Source organism: Thamnophis elegans, chromosome 16, assembly GCF_009769535.1.
Source record: "Thamnophis elegans isolate rThaEle1 chromosome 16, rThaEle1.pri, whole genome shotgun sequence".
In the NCBI taxonomy this organism is placed as follows: Eukaryota; Metazoa; Chordata; class Lepidosauria; order Squamata; family Colubridae; genus Thamnophis; species Thamnophis elegans.
The window spans coordinates 23,515,479-23,539,880 of NC_045556.1; the positions used below are offsets into that span (position 1 = coordinate 23,515,479).

General features: G+C 54.7%; 1 protein-coding gene across 1 annotated transcript; it reads left to right on the forward strand.

Moving 5' to 3' along the window:
* The first annotated feature begins 2,562 nt into the window (after nucleotides 1–2,562).
* On the forward strand, nucleotides 2,563–13,153 carry SKOR1 (SKI family transcriptional corepressor 1). The gene is made up of 9 exons (XM_032233170.1): nucleotides 2,563–4,548; nucleotides 5,749–5,943; nucleotides 6,376–6,466; nucleotides 6,956–7,063; nucleotides 9,192–9,263; nucleotides 10,703–10,777; nucleotides 11,865–11,939; nucleotides 12,040–12,105; nucleotides 13,056–13,153. The coding sequence occupies exons 1-9, from the start codon at nucleotides 2,563–2,565 to the stop codon at nucleotides 13,151–13,153; spliced, it is 2,766 nt and encodes a 921-aa protein (XP_032089061.1).
* Nucleotides 13,154–24,402: the final 11,249 nt, after the last annotated feature.

A 24,402-nucleotide genomic window follows, 5' to 3' on the forward strand; every position in this document is an offset into this window, starting at 1 on the left:
GAGAAGCCAGTCTTGGCCCCCGTCTTGTTGGGCTCCCCACTTTCATTGCCCCTCCCCATATTTTCATTTGCAACACAAATGAAAATAGGTTTGGTTGTAGAAATGGACTGGGGGGGGTGCTTAAGCGCCCCTCCGTCGACGGACTTCCCCGAGGCCTCGCTTCCCGTCTCTTGCCCTTTAAGAAAGGCTCGACCCAGTCTCAGGCGGCGGGGGGAGCACAGGAAGCTTCGCGCGTTCGATCCCGGGCAGTGGTGTGTGTGAGGCGGGCTGGATCGAGGCTCCTTCAGTGGGTCAGGCTAAGGAAAAGGAAAGGTGTGCAGCCAGCGGGGACTCCTACCTTCTCGCTGCCGGCGGCTCCTTGCTGCGCGCTTCCTCTTCTCCTCCTCTTCCTCCTCCTCCCCCCCATGCTACCCCTCCTCCCGCCAGCAATCTGTCTTTTCTTAAGGAAGCCCATCTGCCTTTGGATTGACTGCCCACCGGATGATTGACAGGCGTCCCGGCGGCGTTTCGCGCAACGGTGCTAAGTGGGTGTTGCCCGCCCGCCTGGCTGAGAGTTGCGCTGCCGGCGGATCAGAGGGAGCAGCGGCTCCAAGGAAGGCTGGGACCCGCCCGCCTCCGCCTCCGCCTCCTCTTCCCCCCGCCTCCTGCCTTTCTCCCCCCTCCTTCTTTTTTTCCTTTTTTTAAAGCCGAGCCATGCGGTCAACCGCCCGCCCGCCTCGCCAAAGCCGTGGACTGAGGCGACGGGCGGGAGACCGCCAGGAAGAAGCTCCATGAAAGGCGCCGCCGCCGCGGCCGGAGCCTTCGTCGCCGCGCCACTGCCGGGCTCGCCTGTGGATCTGGGCGAGTGAGAAGCCCCCGCCGCCGCCGGTAAGCCAGGGCCCCGGGCAAGCACAGCTGGGGGGGGTCCCCTTCTTCCTCGCCCCTGCCGCGATCCCCGCTCGGCGCTGGGAGGCTGGGAGGCTTTCGGGAGATCCGGGAATCACTCCCGGACGGTGAAGACAGCCTCCCCTTGGCGGCGGCGGTTCCCGGGACTAAGGGAGGTTTTCCTGTCTGCCTCCCCCTTTCCTCTCCTTTACCCCTTTCTAAGGATGCCTCGCATAGCTGGACAAGCTTTAGTTTCCTTTGATTTCGTTGCTCCCGTCTCAGAAGAGCTGCTCCTTTTCTGCTTTTGCGCCAGGCTTTCAAAGCTGCGCCGGGTGACTTTTTCCAAGGGGCAAAACGAGGATTCGAACATAAATTCCCTGCATGACATTCTCTTTTCTGATTAGGAGCGCCAGGGCCCTCGCCCCGCAGGGATGCGCCCCCTTTTAATAGAGGTCTCCTTGGGGGAACCTGCCCGGTGTTGATTAGGCTTGGGCGCCTTTGCTGTGAGGTTTGGGGCGAGGGGTCAGGAGGAGGAGGCGGGCGAGGCTTGGACGGCGCTGGGCTGCTCCTGCCGAAGGACAGAAAACGAAGTTTGGGTCCCCGTTTGAGAGCGGCAGAAAGGCTGGGCCGATTTTCCGTAATTCCCCCAGAGCTGCACTTTAATCCCGGCCTCCGGGTCTTCTGGGCTGCCGGAGGAGACTTTCAGTGGCGCTTAAGGAGGCTACCCGAAAGGTATAAGAGGAGCGGCGGGGGCGGATTAGCCACGGCGGCTCACCCACTTTTCGACCTGGCCCTTCATCCGATTTAGAGCCGAGAAAGTTGGAAAAGAGGAAGCAGGGAGGAAAGCGCAGGATCGGCTCCCCGGCTGCCAGCTGAGTTGAGAACCGCCGCGGCTGTTGCTCCTTTTGGCCCGGCTGGGCTCGGCCGCGGACGGGGCGATCCTGGGGCAGGAGGGACCTGGGTTAAATGCCTCTTAACGCCACGTTAAGGCAGGATTAGCGGTAAGGCCGGCAGAACAGCCTGCTTCTGCTCTTAAGCCCCAGCGGGGCCGTCAAGGAGGGCGCCAGCACCGCTGGTTGACAAGCCGCCGGACGGCTCCCCGCGCGTGTAAATCCACCCCGGAGACTCCCTCCGGGAAGCCTCCGTTTTCTCCCTCCCCCTCCCCCCACCCGCCGCACGAACAATGATCAGGATACCGGTGGTGGTTAAATACAATTCGCGGTTTAGGATATTTTGATTTTTAAGGCATCTTTTGAAAAGGGGGCAAGAAAGCGGAAAGGAGGCACCGCAGCCAAGGAAAGGCCCTCTGGGAACACGCGCAAGCGTCCACTCCCCCAGTTGGAAGAGCTGGCCCGGGGGTGGGTGTGCTCTCCAGCGGCTTCTCCAAGGAACCCGGTCGGGAGCCTCGGTTCAGGCGGGCGCACTCCTTCCCCCGCCCCTCCGCCCGTTCTTCTCCTCCCGGAGAGCTTCCGAGGAAGACTCCCCGAGGGAGGGGGCGGCCTGGGCTGCGGCAGAGGCCCTTCCGCCGAAAGCGAGGCGGCAGGCCTGACCCCCGGCCCGGCCTAGGACGGAGAGGTCAGCCGGCCTCGGCTCCAGCCCTGCCTCCCCCGGGGCCCCGTTGTCCAGTCGGCTGGTGCCTCGCTTAGCGCCTCTCCCGCTTCCCCCTTCTTTGCAGGGGTCCGGCCGCCTGCGGCAGAGATGGAGCCGCTGGCCGCCGCCAGTCAGCTGGGAGCGGGGCGCGAGTCTGGCTCCTCCTCCTCGTCCTCAGCTTCGTCCTCTTCCTCGTCCTCCCCTCACTCCAAGCAGGAGCTGCAGCCCTACGCCGGCTCCAGCCCTCTGAAGCCCAACCAGGTCGGGGAGACCTCCCTCTACGGCGTCCCCATCGTGTCGCTGGTCATCGACGGGCAGGAGCGCCTCTGCCTGGCGCAGATCTCCAACACGCTGCTCAAGAACTACAGCTACAATGAGATCCACAACCGTCGGGTGGCGCTGGGCATCACCTGCGTGCAGTGCACGCCGGTGCAGCTGGAGATCCTGCGCCGAGCCGGCGCCATGCCCATCTCCTCGCGCCGCTGCGGCATGATCACCAAGCGCGAGGCCGAGCGGCTCTGCAAGTCCTTCCTGGGCGAGCACAAGCCGCCCAAACTGCCCGAGAACTTCGCCTTCGACGTGGTGCACGAGTGCGCCTGGGGCTCCCGGGGCAGCTTCATCCCCGCGCGCTACAACAGCTCCCGCGCCAAGTGCATCAAGTGCAGCTACTGCAGCATGTACTTCTCGCCCAACAAGTTCATCTTCCACTCGCACCGCACACCCGACGCCAAGTACACGCAGCCCGACGCCGCCAACTTCAACTCCTGGCGCCGCCACCTCAAGCTCAGCGACAAGGGCGCCACCGACGACCTGAGCCACGCCTGGGAGGACGTCAAGGCCATGTTCAACGGCGGCACCCGCAAGCGGACCTTCTCCTTGCACGGCGGGGGCGGGGGCTCCTCGGCGGCCAAGAGCGCCCTGCACCCGCCTCCGTCCTCCCCGGCCGACCTGGCCCCCGTGCACAAGAGCCTGCGCTGCAGCGGAGGGGCCGACGAGCCTCCCGGGACGGAGCGGGGAGGGCTGGGCTTGCCCGCGGTGGCGCACGGCCCGGCCGCCGCCGCCGTACGAAGCTACCCGGTCATCCCGGTGCCCAGCAAAGGTTTCGGGATGCTGCAGAAGCTGCCCCCGCCGCTCTTCCCGCCGCCCTACGGCTTCCCCGCCGCAGCCTTCGGCTTGTGCCCCAAGAAGCAGGAGGACTCCCTGGGCGGGCCCGGCGGCGACCCCAGCAAGGCGGGAGCCCTGACGCAAGGCATGTTCTGGGCCCCGCCGCATCCGCAGCCGCCCCAGCCGCCGCCCCCGCCGCCCCAGCAACCCGGCGCTGGGGTCAAGGAGGGCGGTGTCTACCCCTCTTTCCCCATGTTCTGGCCGGCCTCCGGGAGCCTCCCAGTGCCGCCCTACCCCGCCCAGAGCCAAGCCAAAGCGGCCGCCACCGCCGTGGTGGTCGCCGCCGCCGCCGCCGCAGCAGCAGCAGCAGCAGCCGAACCGCTGGGGCTCCGAGGCCACGTGGAGCTGGAGGGCTCGGAGCCGTCTGGCAGCGAGCGGAGCAGCGCCACCCCGCAGGAGGGCTCCGGCGCCGCCGAGGCCGAGCGCTGCCCCAGCGCCCTTTCCAGAGCCGCCGCGGCCCTTGGGGAGGAGGAGCGCTCCGGCGACGAGGCCCTGCTGCCGCCCCTGCCGCTCCCCAGGAAGGGCAGCTACCTCTCGGCCTTCCGCCCGGTGGTGAAGGACGCCGAGAGCATCGCCAAACTCTACGGAACCAGGGAGGTTTACGGCGGCCCCAGGGGCTGCCCGGGCTACCTCTCCCCGGACTTCCTCAGCGAGGGCAGCTCCAGCTACCGCTCCCTCTCGCCCGGGAACGAGACGGCGGGAGAGCCGGACGTGGACGTGGAGTCGAACCGCTTCGCGGAGGACGAAGACGAGGAAGACGAGGCGCCGGGGGGAGACGTCCAGCACTCCCCGCCGCCGCCGCAGCTGCTCCTGCCCGAGGCGGACGAGTCTCTCGCAGCAGCCCCGGGGGCAGGCCTGGCGACGGCCGAGAAGGCGGCGGAAGCGGAGGAGAGTCCCTCAGAGAGGACCAGCAGCCGGGCTGGCTACGAGGTGCGTGAGGCAGTGGGAAGGGAATGGGGGAAAGGCAGGTCGGGTCAGACATCCCCTGAAACGAGGCGCTTCGAAAGGAGCCTCGTGAAGGCTCTGTGAAGGGCGGTTGGAGGACGGGAGGAAGCCTCAAAACAGGGGAAAGGAGGGCAGCCGGGGATTCCTGCTGCTGGGGCAGGCGGAGGCCCGGTCAGGCCAGGCACTTTTCAGTGTCCGTAGGAAGATGCTTACCTGGCCTTCCTTCTATTCGGGGAGAGAGAGATGTGGGGCATCTCCTTTGGTTGGGTTGCAGCACCAGGCCAAGATCACATGGGGCATCCCTCCCTCCAAGCCCAACTATATCTGCTGGGCCCATAATCGGTTGTATGTGTGCTTGTGTGTGTATGTGTAGAGTCAGTGTTGACTTCTGTGACTTCATGGAGAAGTCCCTGCAGTTTTCTTGGCCATTTTTAGAGAGTTATTTGCCATTATCTCCTTCTTGGGGCTGAGAGAGAGAGAGTAACTGGTCCAAGGTCACCCAGCCCAAGGCAGGACTAGAACTCACAGTCTTCTGTAGCCTGAACGACCACACCACATTGGTTTTCTGAGGCAAATTCTCCAGCAGTCGAATGAGAAACCACCCCGCCGCGTGCTACTTCCCCCAGACCTTGCCGAATTGGTGAATTTATTTCACCTTTCCATAGCGAGCGGCGTTTCAGCACCACGAACAGCTCCAGCCCCAGCCGGCCTCGAGAATCTGGAATGGGGACAGAGAAAGAGGGCCGCCCTGAGCTCGCCCGGGGGTGACCTCGCTGCACACCGACTCTTCCCCTCCCCCAGCCTCTCTTTAAAATGCAGCTGCTTTTAATCGTTTTGCACGGAAAAAGCGAGGCAAAGCAATGGAGGCCTAGCTAATCTGAGGGGGAAGGCTGGGGGTCTGCTGGGGACCGGTTCCAAAGCCTACCAGAGAGTTAGGCGAAGAGTAGCCGAGGGAGCAGAATAGTGCAGAGAACACCCAAGCAGGCTCAAGAGGGAAGGGCGAGAGGAGCGCCCGATCTATTGGGCATTTTGCAGTCCAGACAAACAAATCGGGGGCTTAAAAGGCCCTTAGGGGCTCTCCCACTTTGGGGCCTGACTACAGGATGGCAATGTCTGTCTGTCTTTCTGTGTGTGAGAAAGAAAGTTCTCCCCGCATCTGAACAGGAGCTCTTTCCTTTCCCTTAGCTCCGGGTGGTTGGCACCCAAAGCGTAGCTATCCCAGCCTCTGTCCACAAGACGATCAGCTTCGAATGTCTGTTTCCATCGAATTTCCCGTTGTTCGCATTTGAACAGTGGAAATTGGGAGTCAGCTCCGTAGAACTAGAGAGTCTAAACCCGGATTTTACCTTGGAGCGGATTGAAATACGATTACTGGGGTTGGTAGTGGTGGTCACAAGGGGGGGGGGGATTTTAATACCGAAGGAGCTCTTCGGTTTGAAACTTCTTTTGGAGAAAGGTCCTTTTTTCTGGAGCACCAGCAGTATAATTAAGTCGGGCATTTGCTGGGCTAATCCACCCTTCCTAAAAGGGCAAGAAATTGAAGGTCGGTGGGTTTTTCTTTCCACTGAATTACGGGAAATGGCTCCCAGGCAAAGCGGAAGAGCACGTGGCCTCCAATTTCGCCTCTCTTTAAGCAGCGGAGTCTGAATTCGTTTTATTATGTTCTTGGATTCTCGGCCAGGGTGGGATTTACGGGGGGGGGGGATTTCCTGCGCCCAAGCGCTACGAGTCCTGGGAAGCAAAGCTAAATTCTGATCGGCCGCTCAGTCAACGGCGTATCGAGCCCAATTCTCCCTGTTTCTTCCTTTGCAGGCCTATCCTCCAGGGAGGGACGAGTGTCCGCAGGCGCTCAAAGCCGGAGGCCCACCCATCACTCCCTACCACTGCGCCCCAGACAAAAACGGTACGAATAAGCCGCAAGAAGGGCAGCTCGGGGCTGGGCGGGAGGGGGGAAACGGGGTTGCTAAGGGAAGCCCTGGGTCCGGACACCAGACCTCTTCCAGGGGCCCTTTCGTCCTCAACGGGCTTCCCGCTAGAGTTGGCCTCCTTGGGGAAGCGGGGGTCTTTCAGGACTAACCCCCGCCCCTCCATGGTCGATGAGGTTTTCTTGATTCTGGTCTGTCGTGGACGATTTTGCCTTTATTTTAAGGGGGGAGCGCCCCCCCTTACTAGTCTTGCGGAGCCCGGACCTTACCACGAATTCCCTCGTAGCTTATGGGGCAGTAGCTTATGGGGAGAAGGGCGAGGTGGCCCGGGGGGGAGTTCAGGGTTCCTGGAACGGCGTGGAGTTCCTTCCCAGGGCAGCGATGAGTTCTTCCTCGGCCTCAATGCGGTGGCTGAGGCGGGCTCCGGGCGAGCTCGATGTCCTGAAAAGTGCTTCCTTGGTTCCAAGATCCAGAGCACGAAGACAATCACTCGGCCGCAGAGGATCTGGAGAGCAAGAAAACCTCCCCGAAGCAAAGAAGCGTCTCGCAGCCCAGCCCGACTCACGCCGAGCGAGGTAAAGGGGGCGGCTCCTGATCGGCCCTTTGCAGAATGCCAGATTGACCCCGGGGGTACTTGGGGGGCAGAAACGCCGAAGACAGCAGCCAAGGCGGGACTAGAGGGCGAGACTAATAAAGTTTTAACAGGTATTATGGCAAAGGCGCAGCCAACAAACCGAGTTAATTGAAAATAGAAAACTAGGTTCAGTTAAGCGCAGACCGAATTCAGCCATCGAAGGCCAAGACCCCGAGACCGGCCCCCAAGCGGCCGCGGAGACTTTTCTGCAGCCTGACACCCGTGTTCCGGCTAGAAGGGGGAGGGCAGACATTCGCTTCCTGGGAAGGAAACCCTGCTTAAGGGCTCTCGACAGTGTGCGTGGGGAAAAGGGAGAGTAGTGGGGGAGGCAGGTCCCAAGGTTATTAAAGGACTTCCAGTTCCATTGACTACGCTGTCGGGGAATGATGGGAGATGTAGTCTTAGGGTATCGGAATCGTCCTACTGACCATCTAAATTCCCTGGATCGAAGCACTTGCTCGCCCGCGTATTCCGCGGGGCTTTAACCGCAGCAAGTACCCTGCGATGGCCGAAGGACAAGCGGGGGTGGGGTGGGGGCAGAGAACTGCAGGGATCCATCCTGTAGAGATTCAGCCCTTTGGTATCAGTTCGGTCGAGCAAAACGGCCGCCCATCTTCGAAACAGGCGATCTCCCGCCCTCTATTTCGATGTGGGGGGGGAGGCGAAGGCGAGGCTCTGTTGAGTCAAATCAGGTGACTGGAAGGGGCTCTCCGGGCCAGGCCGCCTGGCACCCACCTCGCTGATCTATCATTCCGGCGGCCCAGTTTCGAGCCCGCATTCGCCAGATGTTGAGGGCGGTTGTGACCTTGGCGCCTTCTACCTTCCGACGGTGCCAGTCCGGTTTTCGCAGCAGCGCCTTTGAATTTATTATATTTTATTATATTTCTATGCCGCCCTTTTCCCAGAAGGGACTCCCTTCCTCTGTTCTGGGTGCGCCAAAGAGACCAAGGGCGGCAGCGGGTGGGCGGGAGGCCACTGGCCATCCTAGTGGTCTTGGTTGGCCGCCTCTGCTGCCGCGGGGCCCTTCAGGACCTTCCCTAGTCGAGGAAGTTCCGTTCTTTGCCGGGAGCTTTGCGCCCTTTGACAGTAGAGGAGTCCTGGATGCGCGCCGAGCTATTCCTGCCTGCAGTTTCCCCGAAGCGGTCTCCTTGGTAGCCCAGACAGGGCTCCTTACCTGCTCCTTGCATTCGGAGCCTTCCCGCCTGCAACTTTCCTGGTCTGCGGTGAGGTCCAAAGGCGTCTCCTTTATGGCTGTGACATTGGCCCACGGGGGTTGGGAGTCCTTGGGAGAAGCGGCCTCTGAGAGCAGAAACCCCTGAACTGAGGGGCGCCGCGGATCAAACGTGCTCTTGCCGGATTGCCCTCCTCCGCCACCTTCTCTCATCAGTTCGCGGCAGGAAGGGAAGCCGAGTCCCGCAGCAGATTTCGAAAGCGTGGGAGCGAGGCGGCCCGGGAGCTGAAATAGGATGAAGGGTGATTTGTTCTGACAGGTGTCACTGAATCTGCGGCTCCTGAGACTCGTTCTAGAATCCAGAATAGTTTCTTCGTTTTATCCTGCTTTTATAGACTGCCACATCATCGGCGTTTCCTCGAGCCAAATGGCAAAGTTATTTAAAGCCTTACAAACGAAAACAAAAAACAAATCAGCAAGAGAAAGGGTAACATTCCTTTAATAGGATTTAGCAAAATCAAAGGTTCGAATGTAGCACCTATTAGCATAAACAACTGCAAGCAAAGCCAGGGAGAGTAAGCAAAATAAAGGCCGAATTCGGTTCTCCAGGAGACATTAGGCCTGCTGGGGACACGGGACGAGCGGGGGAGAGGCCTAGGCTCATGTGAATGGATCCATACTAATTTCACCTGAAGCTACAGCCTTCCTACAAAGATTTCCCATTCTGAGCCCTGGGAAGGCAAAGGGCGCTGGTCGAAAGTGCCTCTCCGGGACCTCCTGACCCTGCGGGGGGGGGGTTCCTGGCCCTGCCAAAGCGGTTTTGTCCCTGGGTGGGGGGAGGAGCGGGAAAGGGGCCCAGGCCAGGACCGAATTTCGGGATTTCTCTCCTTTCTTCTAGGTGAGGAAATGACCATCCTCGACGTCACCGGGACTCCGTTGGGAGAGAAGGACCTGGGCGCTCTGGCGAGAGGTAAGGGCGTTGGGACTTGGGACGGAGGCAGCCCCCGGGAGCGCCAGCCATGTGCGCGGCGGTTCCTCTGAAGACACCGGAGGGAAGCCGCTTCTCCTCTGGGCAGCTTCCTTGCCTCTCTGCAAGGCAGGCCGTCGCGGGAGGCTACACCTTCCAAACCAGAGGGCGGAGAAGGGTTTCTAAAGGATTCGGCGCAGTTCCGCTTTTGCGCTCCGCCTTAAGCGTTTGCACCAAGGAAGCAGCAGGACATTCCCTGTCCCGGAGGCATCCATTTGTCCGCCTAAATGACGGGCTCAATCCAGGTCCCTCCTCCGCATTTGAGTTCGGACGCTTTCTGTTGCAAAGGCTCTTGGCTTCTGACCTCATAAAGCTAAGTCAGGCTCAGGCTTTGGATAGAAAACCACCAGGAGATCTGTGAAATTTAGGATCTCGACAAAACACCCCACAAGAAAACTGCCGTAGCTGGGATATGCCCCTGAAGTCATCCGAAATCGGACTGAAGTGAAGGGTTGGTTTTTTTTTTAAAGGAATTTGGCATTTCTACAGCTCTTTGGCTGCCCCGGTTTAAGGGTGGAGGCAAAGCGTGAGAAAAGTAGATTGCCAGAGGGCTGTGTGCCTGTTTTGCACGTCTCAGAGTAGGGCACAATGGGGGTTTCTGCAGGACGTGGATGGTAAGACGGATTTGCAGGGGTTCTCAGGAGGCACTTGGGGTGGCTGGTCCCAACGGTTCTTGCAGCTCCAGGGTGGAAAGGAAGTTGGCAGCTGAGGCCTCCTGGAAATGTTGTCTTGGGGGAGGGGGTTATCTATTGTTCTAATCAGGAATGTCCGGAGGGGGCAGCCTTTGGATTCGGATTGTCCTACCAGGTGCAGATGAAGGGCAGACCTCTTCAGTTACTTCTTCCTGGAATACAGTTTGCCTTTAAAAGGAGTCCCCAAAAGCCCAGGAGAAGAAAAGAGGAAATCTTCTTTCATGAAGATCTTCTAGCTATCTTGTCTAGAGAGAATCCTAGGCAAAAGTCCCTCCCCAAGAGAGTTGGGCTCCTGGGAGTTTCAATCATTTAGAAGGGAACTGGCCCTGCTTTTTTTTGGGGGGGGGGGAATCCTCTCTTTAAGAACCTAGCCTACAGCTCCAGCATCTACAGGTGGTCTCCCATCCTTGCTCGGCTTTTCGAGATCAGCTGAGGTCAGCTGACTGTGTGTGTGTGTGCATGTGTGTGTGTTTGTGTGTTTGCGCCTGTGTGTGTGCAAATAAACAGATGTCAATATGCATCTCTTCAGGAAAGTGAAAATTATATTTCCCCATTCATTGGAGGCGAGGCATTTCCAGCCTCCTCCATGGAAAGAGGCATCTATTTCAGGGACCCCTTAGCAGATTTCCCTCACCCTGAACCCCCGCCCCCCAAACTGCCATTACTCTTCCTTTTCCCCTTCGCCAACAGACGAGCTGCAAAGGCTCCTCCTGGAGCAGATGGATCTCAGGAAGAAATTGGAGCGGGAATTCCAGAGTCTCAAAGGTACCTTCGGCCGCTTCCTCTCGCGCTCTGTCCAGAAGACGCCGCCCCGCTTCAGGCTTGTTCCAAACGGCTCCTCAGGCCTGCGCCGGGCGGCACCGAGCCTGGCTGCCAGGTTGCGAAAAGGGGAGAGGGAGGGAAGCCCCGGGGGCGGAAAGGCCTCCGCTTCTTGGCCTTCTGCTTGTTCCCTGGGCGAAGACCAACGAAGGCCAAGGAAGAGCGGGGAGCAGAAGGGAACACGAGCCCGTCCCGCCCCCGATGGAGGCGGTGGGGCCTCCCACTCACCCTGGACGACCCGCGACTGAGGGCCGGCGCAATCGAGCGCCGCCTTCTCACCTGCTAAGCCTTGGTTCAGCACCGGGCAAAGCCCCGCTCCTTAATTTGGTCCGAATTTCCAATAACCAATTTCGCTGTATTTAAGTACAATGACAATTAAGATTATACATGCTAATGTCCTGAGCTGGGCCGTCCAGAAAATGGGCTCCTACCCAGTTCAAGCATCTTGGCTCCCCGTTGGACTTCTTTGGAGCCGAACCACGAGACCCCCTCTTGCCCCCCAAGACAACTAGGGGAGGCGGTCTCCTGAGGGATCGCCCCTCCCTCCTGGACAGGACCCCCAAAGGAGGCTCCGATGGGGAAGGGCCGGGAAGATTCAGGCTTCCCACCAGGACTGGTAACCGAGGGGTTTGCTGTCAAGGAAAAAGGGAGTTCCAGTTTCCGGACTGCGGCTTTCCCGACCGTTGAAGTCCGGGGAGGAACAACGGCCGGCAGCGGCGGGGCCTGAGAAACCCTCCAGGCTTCCCACTTTGCAGGCCGGGGCTCTGGCGCTCCTCGGCATTGCTTCCGAAGACCGTCCTGCCCCGCTGCCGGCCGTCGTTCCAGGCAGCCCGGCTTTAGCTGTAGGGCGGGTGGGCCCCGGGGAGAGGCGGCCTGCTTGACCCTCCCAAACGGAAGCAGGTCGTGGGCTCCGCGGGTTCCGATGACTCGGACTCGCAGCCGGAGAAGCTCCGCGGGAGGCTTCCCTCTGCCCGGCCTGCGGGCTGCCTGCCGCCTCTTTCCGACGCCCCCTCCTCCTCCTCGCTGCCTGCAGATAACTTCCAGGACCAGATGAAGCGCGAGCTGGCCTACCGGGAGGAGATGGTGCAGCAGCTGCAGATCGTGCGGGGTGAGGAAGGGCGGCGGGCCGGGGGGGGCGTTGGGGCGGGGGGCACATAAAGAGGCCGCTCCCTTGCTGGCCCCGCCCGAGCTGCTCTTGTCCCCCGCAGATACCCTGTGCAACGAGCTGGACCAGGAACGGAAGGCCCGCTATGCCATTCAGCAGAAGCTCAAAGGTGGGTGTCTCTCCACGGGCGCCTTGCAGGGCACGAAGAAGCTGGCACAAATGGCTCCCCCGCCATGCCAAGGGGCCTAATGTGGTAGCTAAGTTACCCGCGCCCTCCGGCAGAACGAATCGGCCCTGAGCAGCGGTGAGGCTTCTACCTGTACCTTGGGGCACCTGCCGGGCCCTTGACTTCCCTGCTGGCGATGCGGTTGGGCAAGGAAACCCCAACTGCAAGAAAAGAGCCAAACTGACAGAGCCCCCAAGGGCCCCATTTCGTTCTGTTTAGTAACCAGCTTAAGCCTCTGGCGCAGAAACAGCTGTAAGATTATTTTGGCTGGAGGAGGGAGGCCCGTTAACAAATCTCTCTCACTCCCCGCAGAAACGTTGTCAAATCGTTCAGGACAGGGTTATTTTAGGGACCCCCCTCTTTACAACTCGTTTTGGGGGCCACACTGGATTTGCCCCTCCTGGGACTTGCCGCCTTTTGCAGCCCTTCCTCCTCCGCCCCCGTTGGTTGGGAGAGGCTCCGCTCAGGAATTGCGCTCTAGGAGACCGTTTGGCCCAACTTTAGACAGGAGGCGAATCCCATTAGAGGAGCATTTATGCCCGGCTCAGAAGTTGCGCGGTGGCCGCAGGATACGACCAAAATGGTCACCTTGGCTTTTTTGGCTACAGCCTCCCTAAACTTGGAGACAACCCTGCATGTGGCTGATCTCGTTAGAGCCTGAATGGGCCGCCTCTAGGAGGTCCCGGCCATTGGCCGGATCCTCCATTCCTTTCGCCGGACTGCTAGAAATTGGCCTCCTGAGGAGCGGCTTTTCCGGGGAACGGCGGCGGGGGAGGGGGGCGGGCAGGGCGAGTGTCTCGCTGGGCGGGCCTCCTCCTGGGCCGAGAGGAGCGCGGGGGCTCGTGCCGCTTGGAGTGACGGCCCCTCTTCCTTTTCTGTCGCTTCCCCCGCAGAGGCCCACGATGCGCTGCACCACTTTTCCTGCAAGATGCTGACTCCTCGCCACTGCGCCGGCAACTGCTCCTTCAAGCCACCCTTATTGCCCCAGTGAGGCCCTCCAGCCCCCCTCCCCTCCCTCCCTCCGGAGAGTCCTTGGACGGGGAGGGGCGTCGCCGAGATTCGAGGTCTGTCCGGATCCAGCAGAGACTCGTGTAAATAGACCCAGGAGAAGCGCAGTCCGAGGGATTTCCTCCCGGTCGTGTAAATAGAAGTTGCGCCGGATTGGATCGGGACCTCGAACACTGCCGAAGGGCCGGACGGAGAGGGCGGAAGGGCAGACCCAGCCGGCTCGCGGGGCCCGGGGCCAGGGTCTTTCTCCACCCCCCTACCCCACCCCACTGCGCCGTCGTCGCTTCCCCCCAGCTGGGGGCCGGGGGTCTCGCTCCGGGGTCCCTCCGAGGGGCGACGTGCAATGGCTCGCAGTAGTTGCGTTCCCTCCTTCCCGGCTCCCACCTGCGTCGAGTTTTTTTCATCGATCTGTTTGGGGCTCCGTTGGCGGCCTCTGTTTCCTTCCCTCCCGCAAACGGTCGATGCAGCACAGCACTTTATAGGCGGGGCGGCGGCTGGCCCCAGCCGGCCTCGGGCGGCTCCCGAAGGGACCCGGAGGGTCAGCCCGCCCCTCGGAGCGGAGGGGGGTCTCACCCCGAGAAAACGCCCGCCTGCTGTCAGGTGGTCCCTGGACCCTCCCCGCTTTCCTGCCGTTTTAATAAAAACCGACTTTGAAAGAAAGCCCGGCGTCCCGCCAGTCGCCTCGGGAGCCCCCGCTTCAGCCGACCCACCGGGTCATTCGCCGCAGCCCGAGACCTCCGGTCCCTCGGGGGAGAAAACGCCCGGATGAAGAGGACGCCGGCTGGGGAGGACGCAGCCCCCGGTCAGGGTCAGGGTCAGGCACTGGCGCTCCGAGCCTAGTCAGACCCTCCCGACTCTCCAGGCCGCCACCTCCGCCGGAGACCTTGCCCGCTTCTCTCCCGACACCGGATCCAAAGGAGCGGCGCCCCCGAGGCCGGGTCAAAGGGGGGCGGGTCCCGTGTGGGGCGCGGGGCTTTGCCTGGCCCAGTCCCGGAGTAAAGCTATCCTGGGCCACGCTTTCCTTTGGAGGCTGCCGGGCCGGTTCAGAGGGTCCGGCTTACAGGCTGGGACGCCCGTCAGGCTTGAGGTCTCCCCAAAAGGGAGGGTGTGTTGCCCCGAGACCTTCTGGGTCCCTCCTTCTCTTCCTCCGTCCTTTAGGCAGTTGCCGGAATCTCCTTCGAGGTCCGGGACTGAAAGGGGCGCGTCTCTTCCTGGACAACTCTCTGCATTTCCGAGGGCCAAAGAAGGGGCTTCGGGTGGGCTACACTGATGGGGTTGCCTATGGGAGTTCCCTCTTCTAAGTGATGGGTGGTTGGGTAAGGTGATGATGGGGCAATGGAGAGCTCCAGGGGGAGGGTCGCTACAGCTGTGGCACCCCGAGAAAGAGCTGGCTGCTACCATAACCTGGCGCTTTCCTCAAAAGGGGGCTGTAAAACAGGAAAAAGCCCCTCTTCCCTAGACAGAGAAGGAGTGGGGCTGCTGAGGGGTGGAAGGCGGGATGCCCCAGAGGGGTGGAAGGGCGGGATGCCCCAGTCCAAATCTTTGTGGACTGTATTCAGGTTCTGCTCCTTTGTGGGGGGGGGGGGCAAGGGAAAGGGCAGGAAAACCAGCCCTCCAGAGAAGGTGGGTGGGAGAGCAGACCGCATCAAGTGGGACCCTGATTTTGGAGCCAAGGCAGATGTGTGTTTTAAGGTTCAGCTGTTCACCTTGAGACTTTGGGTAAGAAGCAACAGTGGGATCTGAAGGAGAAAGGAGGAGGGCGCAAAGAACATGGCTGCACAGACAAACACCAGTCGGTTCTCTAAGTTTATCAGGTGAGCCCTTGATCATTTTGAGTTGTATTTCCCTGAGATCAGCAAGCAGGCAGAAACGACTTCTTTGCTCACAACTTGGGAAATATCTTCCTATCAGGGCTGAGGAACGAATGCTCTGAAAACAACCTTCCCAGTTCGGCTGTCCCCTGAGTGGACCTTAATTGAATAATTAACTTGAACTAATGTGGGGTTCAAAGTGGGGCTGTGGTTGCTGTTGGATGTGACTCCTAGAGTTAAACCCATAGACCAGTGGTCTCCAACCTTGGCAACTTTAAGACCTGTGGACTTCAACTCCCAGAGTTCCTCAGCCAGCAAAGGTTGGAGACCACTGCCATAGACCATGGGAGGCCATTCTCCTGCAGGCATCAGAATAGAATGGAGCTGGAAGGGAAAGGCTACTGATAAGATGACAGGTGTGGTTCTTCGTCCCACCCAATCCAGGTGGAGTCCAGCAGTTTAAAGTGGGTCCCCTAAGAGCTGCTCTCTCTCCAACAGGAGAGAAGCAGAGGTAGATGGGCCTAGGACAGATGAGCAAAACAGAGAGAGGACCAAGAGGAATAGCCTTAGAAAAGAGAAAGTCACCCCGAGAGATCAATAATGTGAGTGAATGAATGAATGAGTTGGAAGGGACCTTGAAAGGTCTTCTAGTCCAGCCCCATGTTCAAGCAGGAGAACCTACACTATTTCAGATAAGTGACTGTCTAGATTCTTCTTAAAAACCTCCACGGATGGAGCGCCCACGATTTCTGGAGGTAAGCTGTTCCACTGGTTAATTATCCTCACTTTAGGAAGCTTCTCCTTAGTTCCAGGTTCTCTCTTTGGTCAGTTTAAAAACCATTGTTTCTTGTCCTCTGGTGCTTTGGAGAATAAGTTGAACCCCCACCCCACTTTCTTCTTTGAGGTAGTCCCCAAGTTACAACTACTTGTTCAGTGACCGTCCAAAGTTACAAAGGAAATTTGTAACAAGCCCTTGGAGTTCTAGCCTCCCTGTGGTCATGTGATCTGGGTGCGTGGCTTGTGATTAGGACATTGCAGCAAGTCCCAGTGATGTGATTGTGATTTCCAATGCTCCCTGCTGACTTTCTACAAGCAAAGCCAATGGGGAAGCTGCCAGGAGGTTGTTCTCGCTGCTCCTGTGCCTTCCTGTGCCCCATAGCACATTCCTACCTGTGGCATCCATGCAGCATGGTCTATACTCTGGAGCACTGATCTGTGGCAAACTCCACCCCCTATATAGCACCTGCCTGAACTCCAGAGTGCCCACTTGTAGCCTCTGCCTGCTTGCCCACGGGCTGCTTGCCTGGGACTCCCACCACTTCCTCCTTAATGATCTGCGTAATCCTCGGGTTATGATGGCAACCAGGACCGCCAGAATTGCCTTCACCAAGCAAAGCAGTCATGTGGTATCATGATTCATGACTGCATCACCAAGGGACAGAATTTGCAGCCCCGATGGCTGGTGTAACCTGAGGACTACCTGCATCTTTGGTGTATCTTTGGCATCCTTTTCTGACACACATTGGAGAAAAAGCTAGCCACAGAGGCCTCTAAAGGCCAAGTTGGGGATATCTTTGGGTTACAATTGTCAAAGTCAGAATTAATCAGCAAAGAATCTGGGTCAATTTGACAATTGGAAATAATTACTGGATGGATATAGATAACCGTGTTTGAATCCCTTAAGACTCCAAATAGGCGTATACTCCGAGAATGGCAGTGGCTTCCCTCCCCTTTCTCAAGTGGGAGTTAGCAGAGATTACGCTTGTGTACTTGATAATTTAGGAATTTAATTGGCATTTGTAATGATTGCACTGCTATAGGGCTGAAATCTTTTCACTTCTCCCTGCCAAAACATTTCTCTCTCTCTCTTCTCTCTCTTTCTTTTCATTCTTCCTTTGGCTTTGGGCACATTTGGTATTTGGAGAGCATGCTGTGGGCTTGTTTACAAAACGGCTGTGACATATACATATTGTAGGTGTGTATTGTGGTCACTGACCCAAATGCAACACTCAGCAGCATATGGAATGAAATAGGTCATTATTAGGTCTCTGAGGCAATTACTGTGTTTCTCTGAAAATAAGCCAGGGTCTTATTTTCTTTTGACCCCTGAAATAAGCGCTTGGCCTTATTTTTGGGGAGGTCTTGATATTTTTGAGGTGCAGGAGGTGACGAGCGGGGTCACCTCATGGCTGTTGCTGTGTTGCAATATTTTCAGGGAGGGCTTATTTTTGGGGGAGGGATTATTTTAGCACATGAGCTCAAAAGCCCGATTGGGCTTATTCTCCGGGGAGGTCTTATTTGGGGGTAAACAGGGTAAACAGACAGTGTCACAAAATTTGGCCGTGTTCATAGAAATGGCATCATACTGGTTTGATAACAACGGTACATAGAATAAATCAGAATTGCCCCGGTATTTTACTAAATGGGAAGGGATCAGATGGCTCTCGCAGGTCGTAGGGTCTTCATAGCCCCTTTGCAGAGGCAAAGGCACAATCTTAGCATCTGAGAGTTTTGGGATATGCATTCAAGAACTACTATGGGGAGGCATTAAAGGTTTGCTAAAGCTTGCGTCCTCCAGAGCTTAGGGGCAGTTATATAGTATAGGTAGTCCTTAACTTACAACATTCAGTTAGTGACCGTTCAAACTTACAACGGCACTGAAAAAAGTGACTTATGACCATTTTTCACATTTACGACCATTGCAGCATCTCGATGATCATGTGATCCAAAGTTTGATGCTTGGCAACTGTCTCGTATTTATGACCGTCGCAGTGTCCCGGGGTCACATGATCCCCTTTTGCGACCTTCTGACAAGCAAAGTCAACAGGGAAGCCATATTCACTTAACAACCATGTTACCAACTGGACAACTGCACAGATTCACTTAACGGTGGCAAGAAAAGTTGTAAAATGGGGCAAAATTCACTTAACAACTGTCTCACTTAGCAACAAAAATTTGGGGCTCAATTATAAGTCTAGGACTACCCGTATAGAGATCTTGCTGGCCAAAAGAAAAGGGCCTGACTGCTGAAGAAGATTCCTGGGTAGAGCTGAGAGATACAGTTGGGTCTTCAGATCTCTCCTTGAATACAATTAAGTCTCACCTGCAGACAATCAGTAGGAAGTCCTCTGTACAAAGACCACAGTGCTGCATTTTTGCAGAATTGCCCCTTCCATCTTAATTCATAAAGGCGTGCAAGGAAATAAGAACTTGGACCTCCAACCAGTTTGTATTACGTGCAAAGAATTTAGTGGAACTATGAAAAATCATGCCTAAATATTTAAAGATTGTTATTGTTTTATAATCTGGCCATTTTAATCCACCAAATGCTCATTCTAGGTTTCATAACAAAAATTAAGATCTTTGTTTGGGGCTTAAAAAATCAGCTCGGGCACATAGGGCTCTTTTGAACGCAGTGCGTGACAGAAGCATCGCACACTGTCAAAGAAAGGCTGCCATATGACTGTTGACTAATTTCAGGGGAGGTTTCTAATGGGAAGTTAAAGGACAAGGAGGGGCCCAAAATACGCCCATCTCATGCCCATCTTTAGTATAATGGCCTTGTGCACTACAGTCAACCTTTGCTCAGGAATGCCCATAAAAAAGTTATACATTAACATAATAGGTCTCTATTGGTTGGCAAATTTATGAGTTTCTCCCACAACTTTCTGGAAATTAAATTACATGTGGGCCTAAAATCAATGAATGTGATGAATAATACAGAACCTCCTTTAAATTAGTATTTCTCGGCCCCAAAGCTTCAGCATTAGACTGGGCGAAGGAGAGGAGGTCCAGCTCTAACACCATCTGCCAAGTGCAGGCTCAAAGTTAATCTAATCAGCCAATTGGCTGTAGAGATCTTTAGCTCACTTATTAGACTTAGAAGGCTGATGTACAGCTAGTTAGCAGACAGTTCACAGTTATCCTCATCACCTTCTTTTAACGACAGGTGGAGTCTGGGCAACTGAATGGAGCAAGCAGAGTGTTTTAATGGCCGGATGCCCTTCCTGTTGCCAATGCAGAGTTTTGTTCAGCAGATATATTCTCATTGTGTTCAGAGAGAGAAATATTTGCCTCTACCTAGCATCGAACTCACAGCTCCACCTCTAGGCCACGGCACCACATCACTCACAGTTCACAGCTATCCATTTTATAAATGAGTACCATGATGGCTAGAGCCCAGGTCTTTAGAATTATGCTGTAGAACTGATGTAGGTGAATGGAGAAGTAGAAGGATCCATCATTCCAAATTATGATGTATGACTCTGATAGTGATGAAATAATTCGTGACCCGTCAAAACCGCGTTCCACAAAAGCGCGATCGACGAAATCGCGTATGTGACGTCATCACAACGCGACGAAAAAGATCAAAAAATTGAAATAAAAATTAAATTACAGCAAGCCGATTCACATAAAGGTAAGGGTTAGGTTAAGGGTTAGGGTTAGGGTTAGGTTAAGGGTTAGGGTTAGGTTTAGAGCGTTAGCGTTACGTTTAGCGTTAGGTTAAGGGTTAGCGTTAGGTTTTTCGTTAGGTTAAGGGTTAGGTTTAGGGTTAGGTTTAGGGTTAGGTTTAGGGTTAGGTTTAGGGTTAGGTTTAGGGTTAGGTTTGGGGGGGGTTAGGGGAAGGTTTTCGCTTTATTTTTACATTTTTCGATCTTTTTCGTCGCGCTGTGATGACGTCACATACGCGCTTTCGTCGACCGCGATTTTGTCGTCTGCGGTTTTGTGGTGTTACCGAAATAATTAACTGGGGTTTGCCAGTCTAAAATTTTTTGATGAGGCCCGACACAGTGGCTAATCACAAAGCAGGTAGATGGGAGTCCTAACTTCATTTTTCTGGGTCTTTCTTTGTCTTTTGGGGCAAGTAGGCAACTTTCCCATCCAGCCAGGCCCTGGGGTGCAGGGGCCTCTAGCATCGTTCCCCTCTTGGATGCTTATGGGATGCAGCTGACGTCACACAGCATTTGGGGAAATAACAATGCAATGGTCTGTAGAAATTCCAAGTCACCCAGTCATGGCCGTCCCTACGGTGCTTTTTCAAGAGGCAACTGGACTTTCTTGTTTTTTCTTTTGAAGATGTTGCGCTCCTCATCCAAGAAGCTTCTTCAGCTCTGACTGGATGGTGGGGAATGGAAGGATTTTTATTCCTTGCAGACAGCTGGTCATTTGCTTCCTTTTAGAAGGTCATTGAAGCCCTTGGAGGTTTTTCTGTGTCCTCAGGGTCACCTGAGTGGTGCAAATGGTTCCTGAAGTCGTGTAGAATATAAATCCTTCCATTCCTCACCATCCTGTCAGAGTTGAAGAAGCTTCTTGGAGGAGAAACAAAACCTCTTCAAAAGAAAAAAAAACCAAGAAAGTCCAGTTGCCTCCTGAAAAAGCACCTTTGGGATAATAATGCAATTATTCCCATTAAATAAGAAGAGGAAGCTGAAGCCAAATAGGATCGGTGCCATGGTTTCTGGGTCTAAATTTTTAAAAAGGGCATGGCTCTGATTGATTGGTTGGGGTGCCCTCTGACTTTTTGGGACACCCCTAACGGTTTGCCTCTCCTGGAAGTAACACATTTGGAGGTGTCAATGGAGAATACAGTTCCACTCGTTCATATTAATTGAGTGCCCAAATATCTGTGAGTTGTTTTTGCTCTTTTAAAATAGACAAAATAACCACCTGAATCTTATCAGCTTCCACTAATCTGAACTACAGATAGAAAAAAAATGGTCTGGATAATGTTGACTTGGTATTCCTATGCAGCTGGGACATGCAGTTCAGCATAATCTGGAGACTATAGGATCCCCATTCTTATGCTGGAATAGCTGGAATATACACTATGCAGGGGAGAGTCGTTCTTTCGGATCCTTACATTTTACAGTTACTGGTGAGTCTTAAAATATGATAGCCCCTCTTTTGTGATTGGAGCACCAAAGCCCATCTCTCAGGCGGTAGCATTTTGGTTCCAACACTCCTCAAATGTCATGTCTCTGAAGCATTAAGAGCCCAAACTATTGGCTTCTGATAAGTATGCAATTTGTTGCTGATTGAGCTTTCTGGTATCTATTTTAATTAGCTTCCAAAGTTCTAATTATGTAAAATGAAACATTAATAGGAAAATATGGTGTCATTTAAAGGAAAACCAAACTGTGCATATCATAGGGTGCATGAATTTTATTGCACATCACAATACTGCCATCTTGTGATCACAGTGTAGCATTGCAGGCACTGAACTTGTTTGGGAGACTTTGAGCAAGTTTCATATTCCACAACATTTTTATTTGCTCAGAAATGAAACCAACAGAACTGAATGGAAGTTGATCAAGTGTACCATGCTTCTCTTTAGCCAAACTTCAGAATTTTTCAGCCCAGATAAACAAGACTGCGGATGGCTCAGCATGCAAGTGAAATGAGTGACATAGGCCTAGAAGATATAATGTGGACAGGTTGAATTCCACATGGTCAGCTGGGTTCCAAATAAAGTATCTTAAGGAACTCAGCAGAGAAACTGCTCCTCTGTCACTATCCTCACTCCCAAAGTGGCCTGGATAAAATCTAGATCTGGGTTAGTTTAAAATTAGGTTTTTATCCCTTTATTATTCTTATAAATAACGCAAAGCAATGAACATACCCAATAATAGCAGTAGCACTTAGACTTATATATCACTTTGCAGTGCTTCATAGCCCACTCTAAGCAGTTTACAGGGTCAGCATATTGCCCTCAACAATTTGGGTCCTCATTTTATCAACGTCGGAAGGAAGGATGGAAGGCTGAGTCAACTTTGAACCTGGTGTGATTTGAACTGCCAAATTACAGGCAGCCAGAAGAAGTAGCCTGCAATACTGCACTCTGACCACTGTGCCACTATGGCTCTTAATCCTTCTCCTATTTTCCTTGCAACAGCTGAGATAGGCTGGGTCGAGAAAGACAATGAATAGTCCCGTGATGGTGAACCTATGACATGCGTGCCACAGGTGGCATGTGGAGCCATATTTGCTGGCACGGCAGCCTTCAGCTCTGGTCCACATGCATGTGCCGGCCAGCTGATTTTCGGCCTTCCGGAGGGTTGGGGGAGGCCGTTTTCTCCCTCCCAGGCTTCAGAAAAGCCTCTGGAGCCTAGAGGGTGAAAACAGCCCAACCGGAAGTTCATTTCTGAACCTCCAGTTGGGCTGTTGGGCCCTTTTATGCCAACCCCAGGCTCCGCAGGATTTCCTGAAGCCTAAGGCGGAGGGATTTTCACAGGTGGATGGGCACACATGCATGATAGCACCCACCCACACAATTTTGGCACACTTTTAGAAAAAGGTTAACCATCACTGGATTAGTCCATTCATCTGGCTTTCTTGCCTCCTAAGATGGGATTAGAACAGGTTTTTAGGCATCACCTTAATCACTACACCAAACTGTCTTTGCTTCATTCATTACTGTAATTCCAGAATGGAATTGCATTTCTTAGTTATCTAGTGCCAGGAATGATATTCCTCAACCCCCATAATGGGGTATACATCTGACCCTCAACTTATAACCATTCAAAGTTCCAACAGACCCTCCAAACACGTACAACCCAGAGATTCCAAGTTCTGAGGTCATGTGATCACAATTTTGGCACTTGACCACTGGACCACATTTATGGCCATTTCCAGAGTTACATGTTCTCATGAGTGTGGTTGACAGTGTCTTTGCTCAGAAACTGGCATTTAGAACTCTTGAATTGATTTGATCTATCTGTTCTTTTGGTCACCCATGGCATATGTGGGAGTCCTTCCCAACACCAAAATTCAAAAATATCAATATTTTTTTCTACCTTGCTTGTACAAGGTCCAGCTTCTGCTTCCATAGGGACACCAATTCAGTGATTTTAATCTTTGTAGGTTTAGACCAGTGGTGAAATTAATTTTTTTTACTACCAGTTCTGTGGGCGTGGCTTGGTGGGCGTGGCAGGGAAAGGATATTGCACAATCTCCATTCCCTCCCCACTCCAGGGGAAGGATACTGGAAAATCCCCATTCCCTCCCCACTCCTGGAGGAAGGATAGTGCAAAATCCCCATTCCCTCCCCACTCCTGGAGGAAGGATAGTGCAAAATCCCCATTCCCTCCCCACTCCTGGGGGAAGGATACTGCAAAATTTCCATTCCCTCCTCACTCCTGGGGGAAGGATAGTGCAAAATCTCCATTCCCTCCTCACTCCTGGGGGGAGGATAGTGCAAAATCCCCATTCCCTCCTCACTCCTGGGGGGAGGATAGTGCAAAATCCCCATTCCCTCCCCACTCCTGGGGGAAGGATACTGCAAAATTTCCATTCCCTCCTCACTCCTGGGGGAAGGATAGTGCAAAATCTCCATTCCCTCCTCACTCCTGGGGGGAGGATAGTGCAAAATCCCCATTCCCTCCCCACTCCTGGGGGGAGGATAGTGCAAAATCCCCATTCCCTCCCCACTCCTGGGGGGAGGATAGTGCAAAATCCCCATTCCCTCCCCACTCCTGGGGGAAGGATAGTGCAAAATCCCCATTCCCTCCTCAATCGGGGGGGGGGGGGCAGCCAGAGGTGGTATTTGCCGGTTCTCCATACTACTCACAATTTCCTCAGAACCTGTCAGAACCTGCTGAATTTCACCCCTGGTAGAGACACATCATAGCATCTGAGTGTATCTTCCAAAGCTTTCATGACGACTCCACCAAGTGCTCCTCTGCGGAATATATCTTTTAATGGTTCTTTTAATGGTTATTTCTAAAGTCTGTGAGTGTAGGAGGCAGAGGCAGACAAGCGGGATCAGTTTAGAGCAGGGCTGTCAAACTCCTGGCCCATGGGCCAGATGTGTCAAGTGCTGGCCACACCCAGTTTAGTGAAGGGGGGGAAGTCCTGATACGTCACATGACACCATGACAACGTGAGTTTGACACCCTGGTTTAGTCATTACATGGCTACAAGCCAACTAAGTCCAATCCCTCTTGAATGCAGATGACCTTTCTCATTTTGAAAATCACACCTATCGTCCAATCCTCTCTCCCTTAATATAAGGGTCAGAGAGTTTATAGTCTTGGCTGACTCCATGAAAAATCCCCAGAACCACCAGAAGGCAGCTGTCAGGCGTGCCTCATTCAGCATCCAAGAAAGGAAACCCCCAACTCCAATTAGTTAGAGGAAAGGTACTTTTACTGGATATGAAATAAAAACAGCGAAGGTAAAGCAAGATCTGAGGCAAAAAAGCGTGAACTTGTACATATCAAACATTTACCCAATCCCTCCCCCTGGTTACCCCAACCCAATGTCCAATCTCCAGCTCCCAAAGGTGTCATGTGGAGCGCATCTTCAGGTGGCCTCATCCAGCAGGTATGCAGAGACAGTTGGCTTTTTTTCCAATCTATTTTTTTTATTTTTAAACATAAAAAAAACAATATTAAAAAAAATGATCTCATCCATTACATACAGC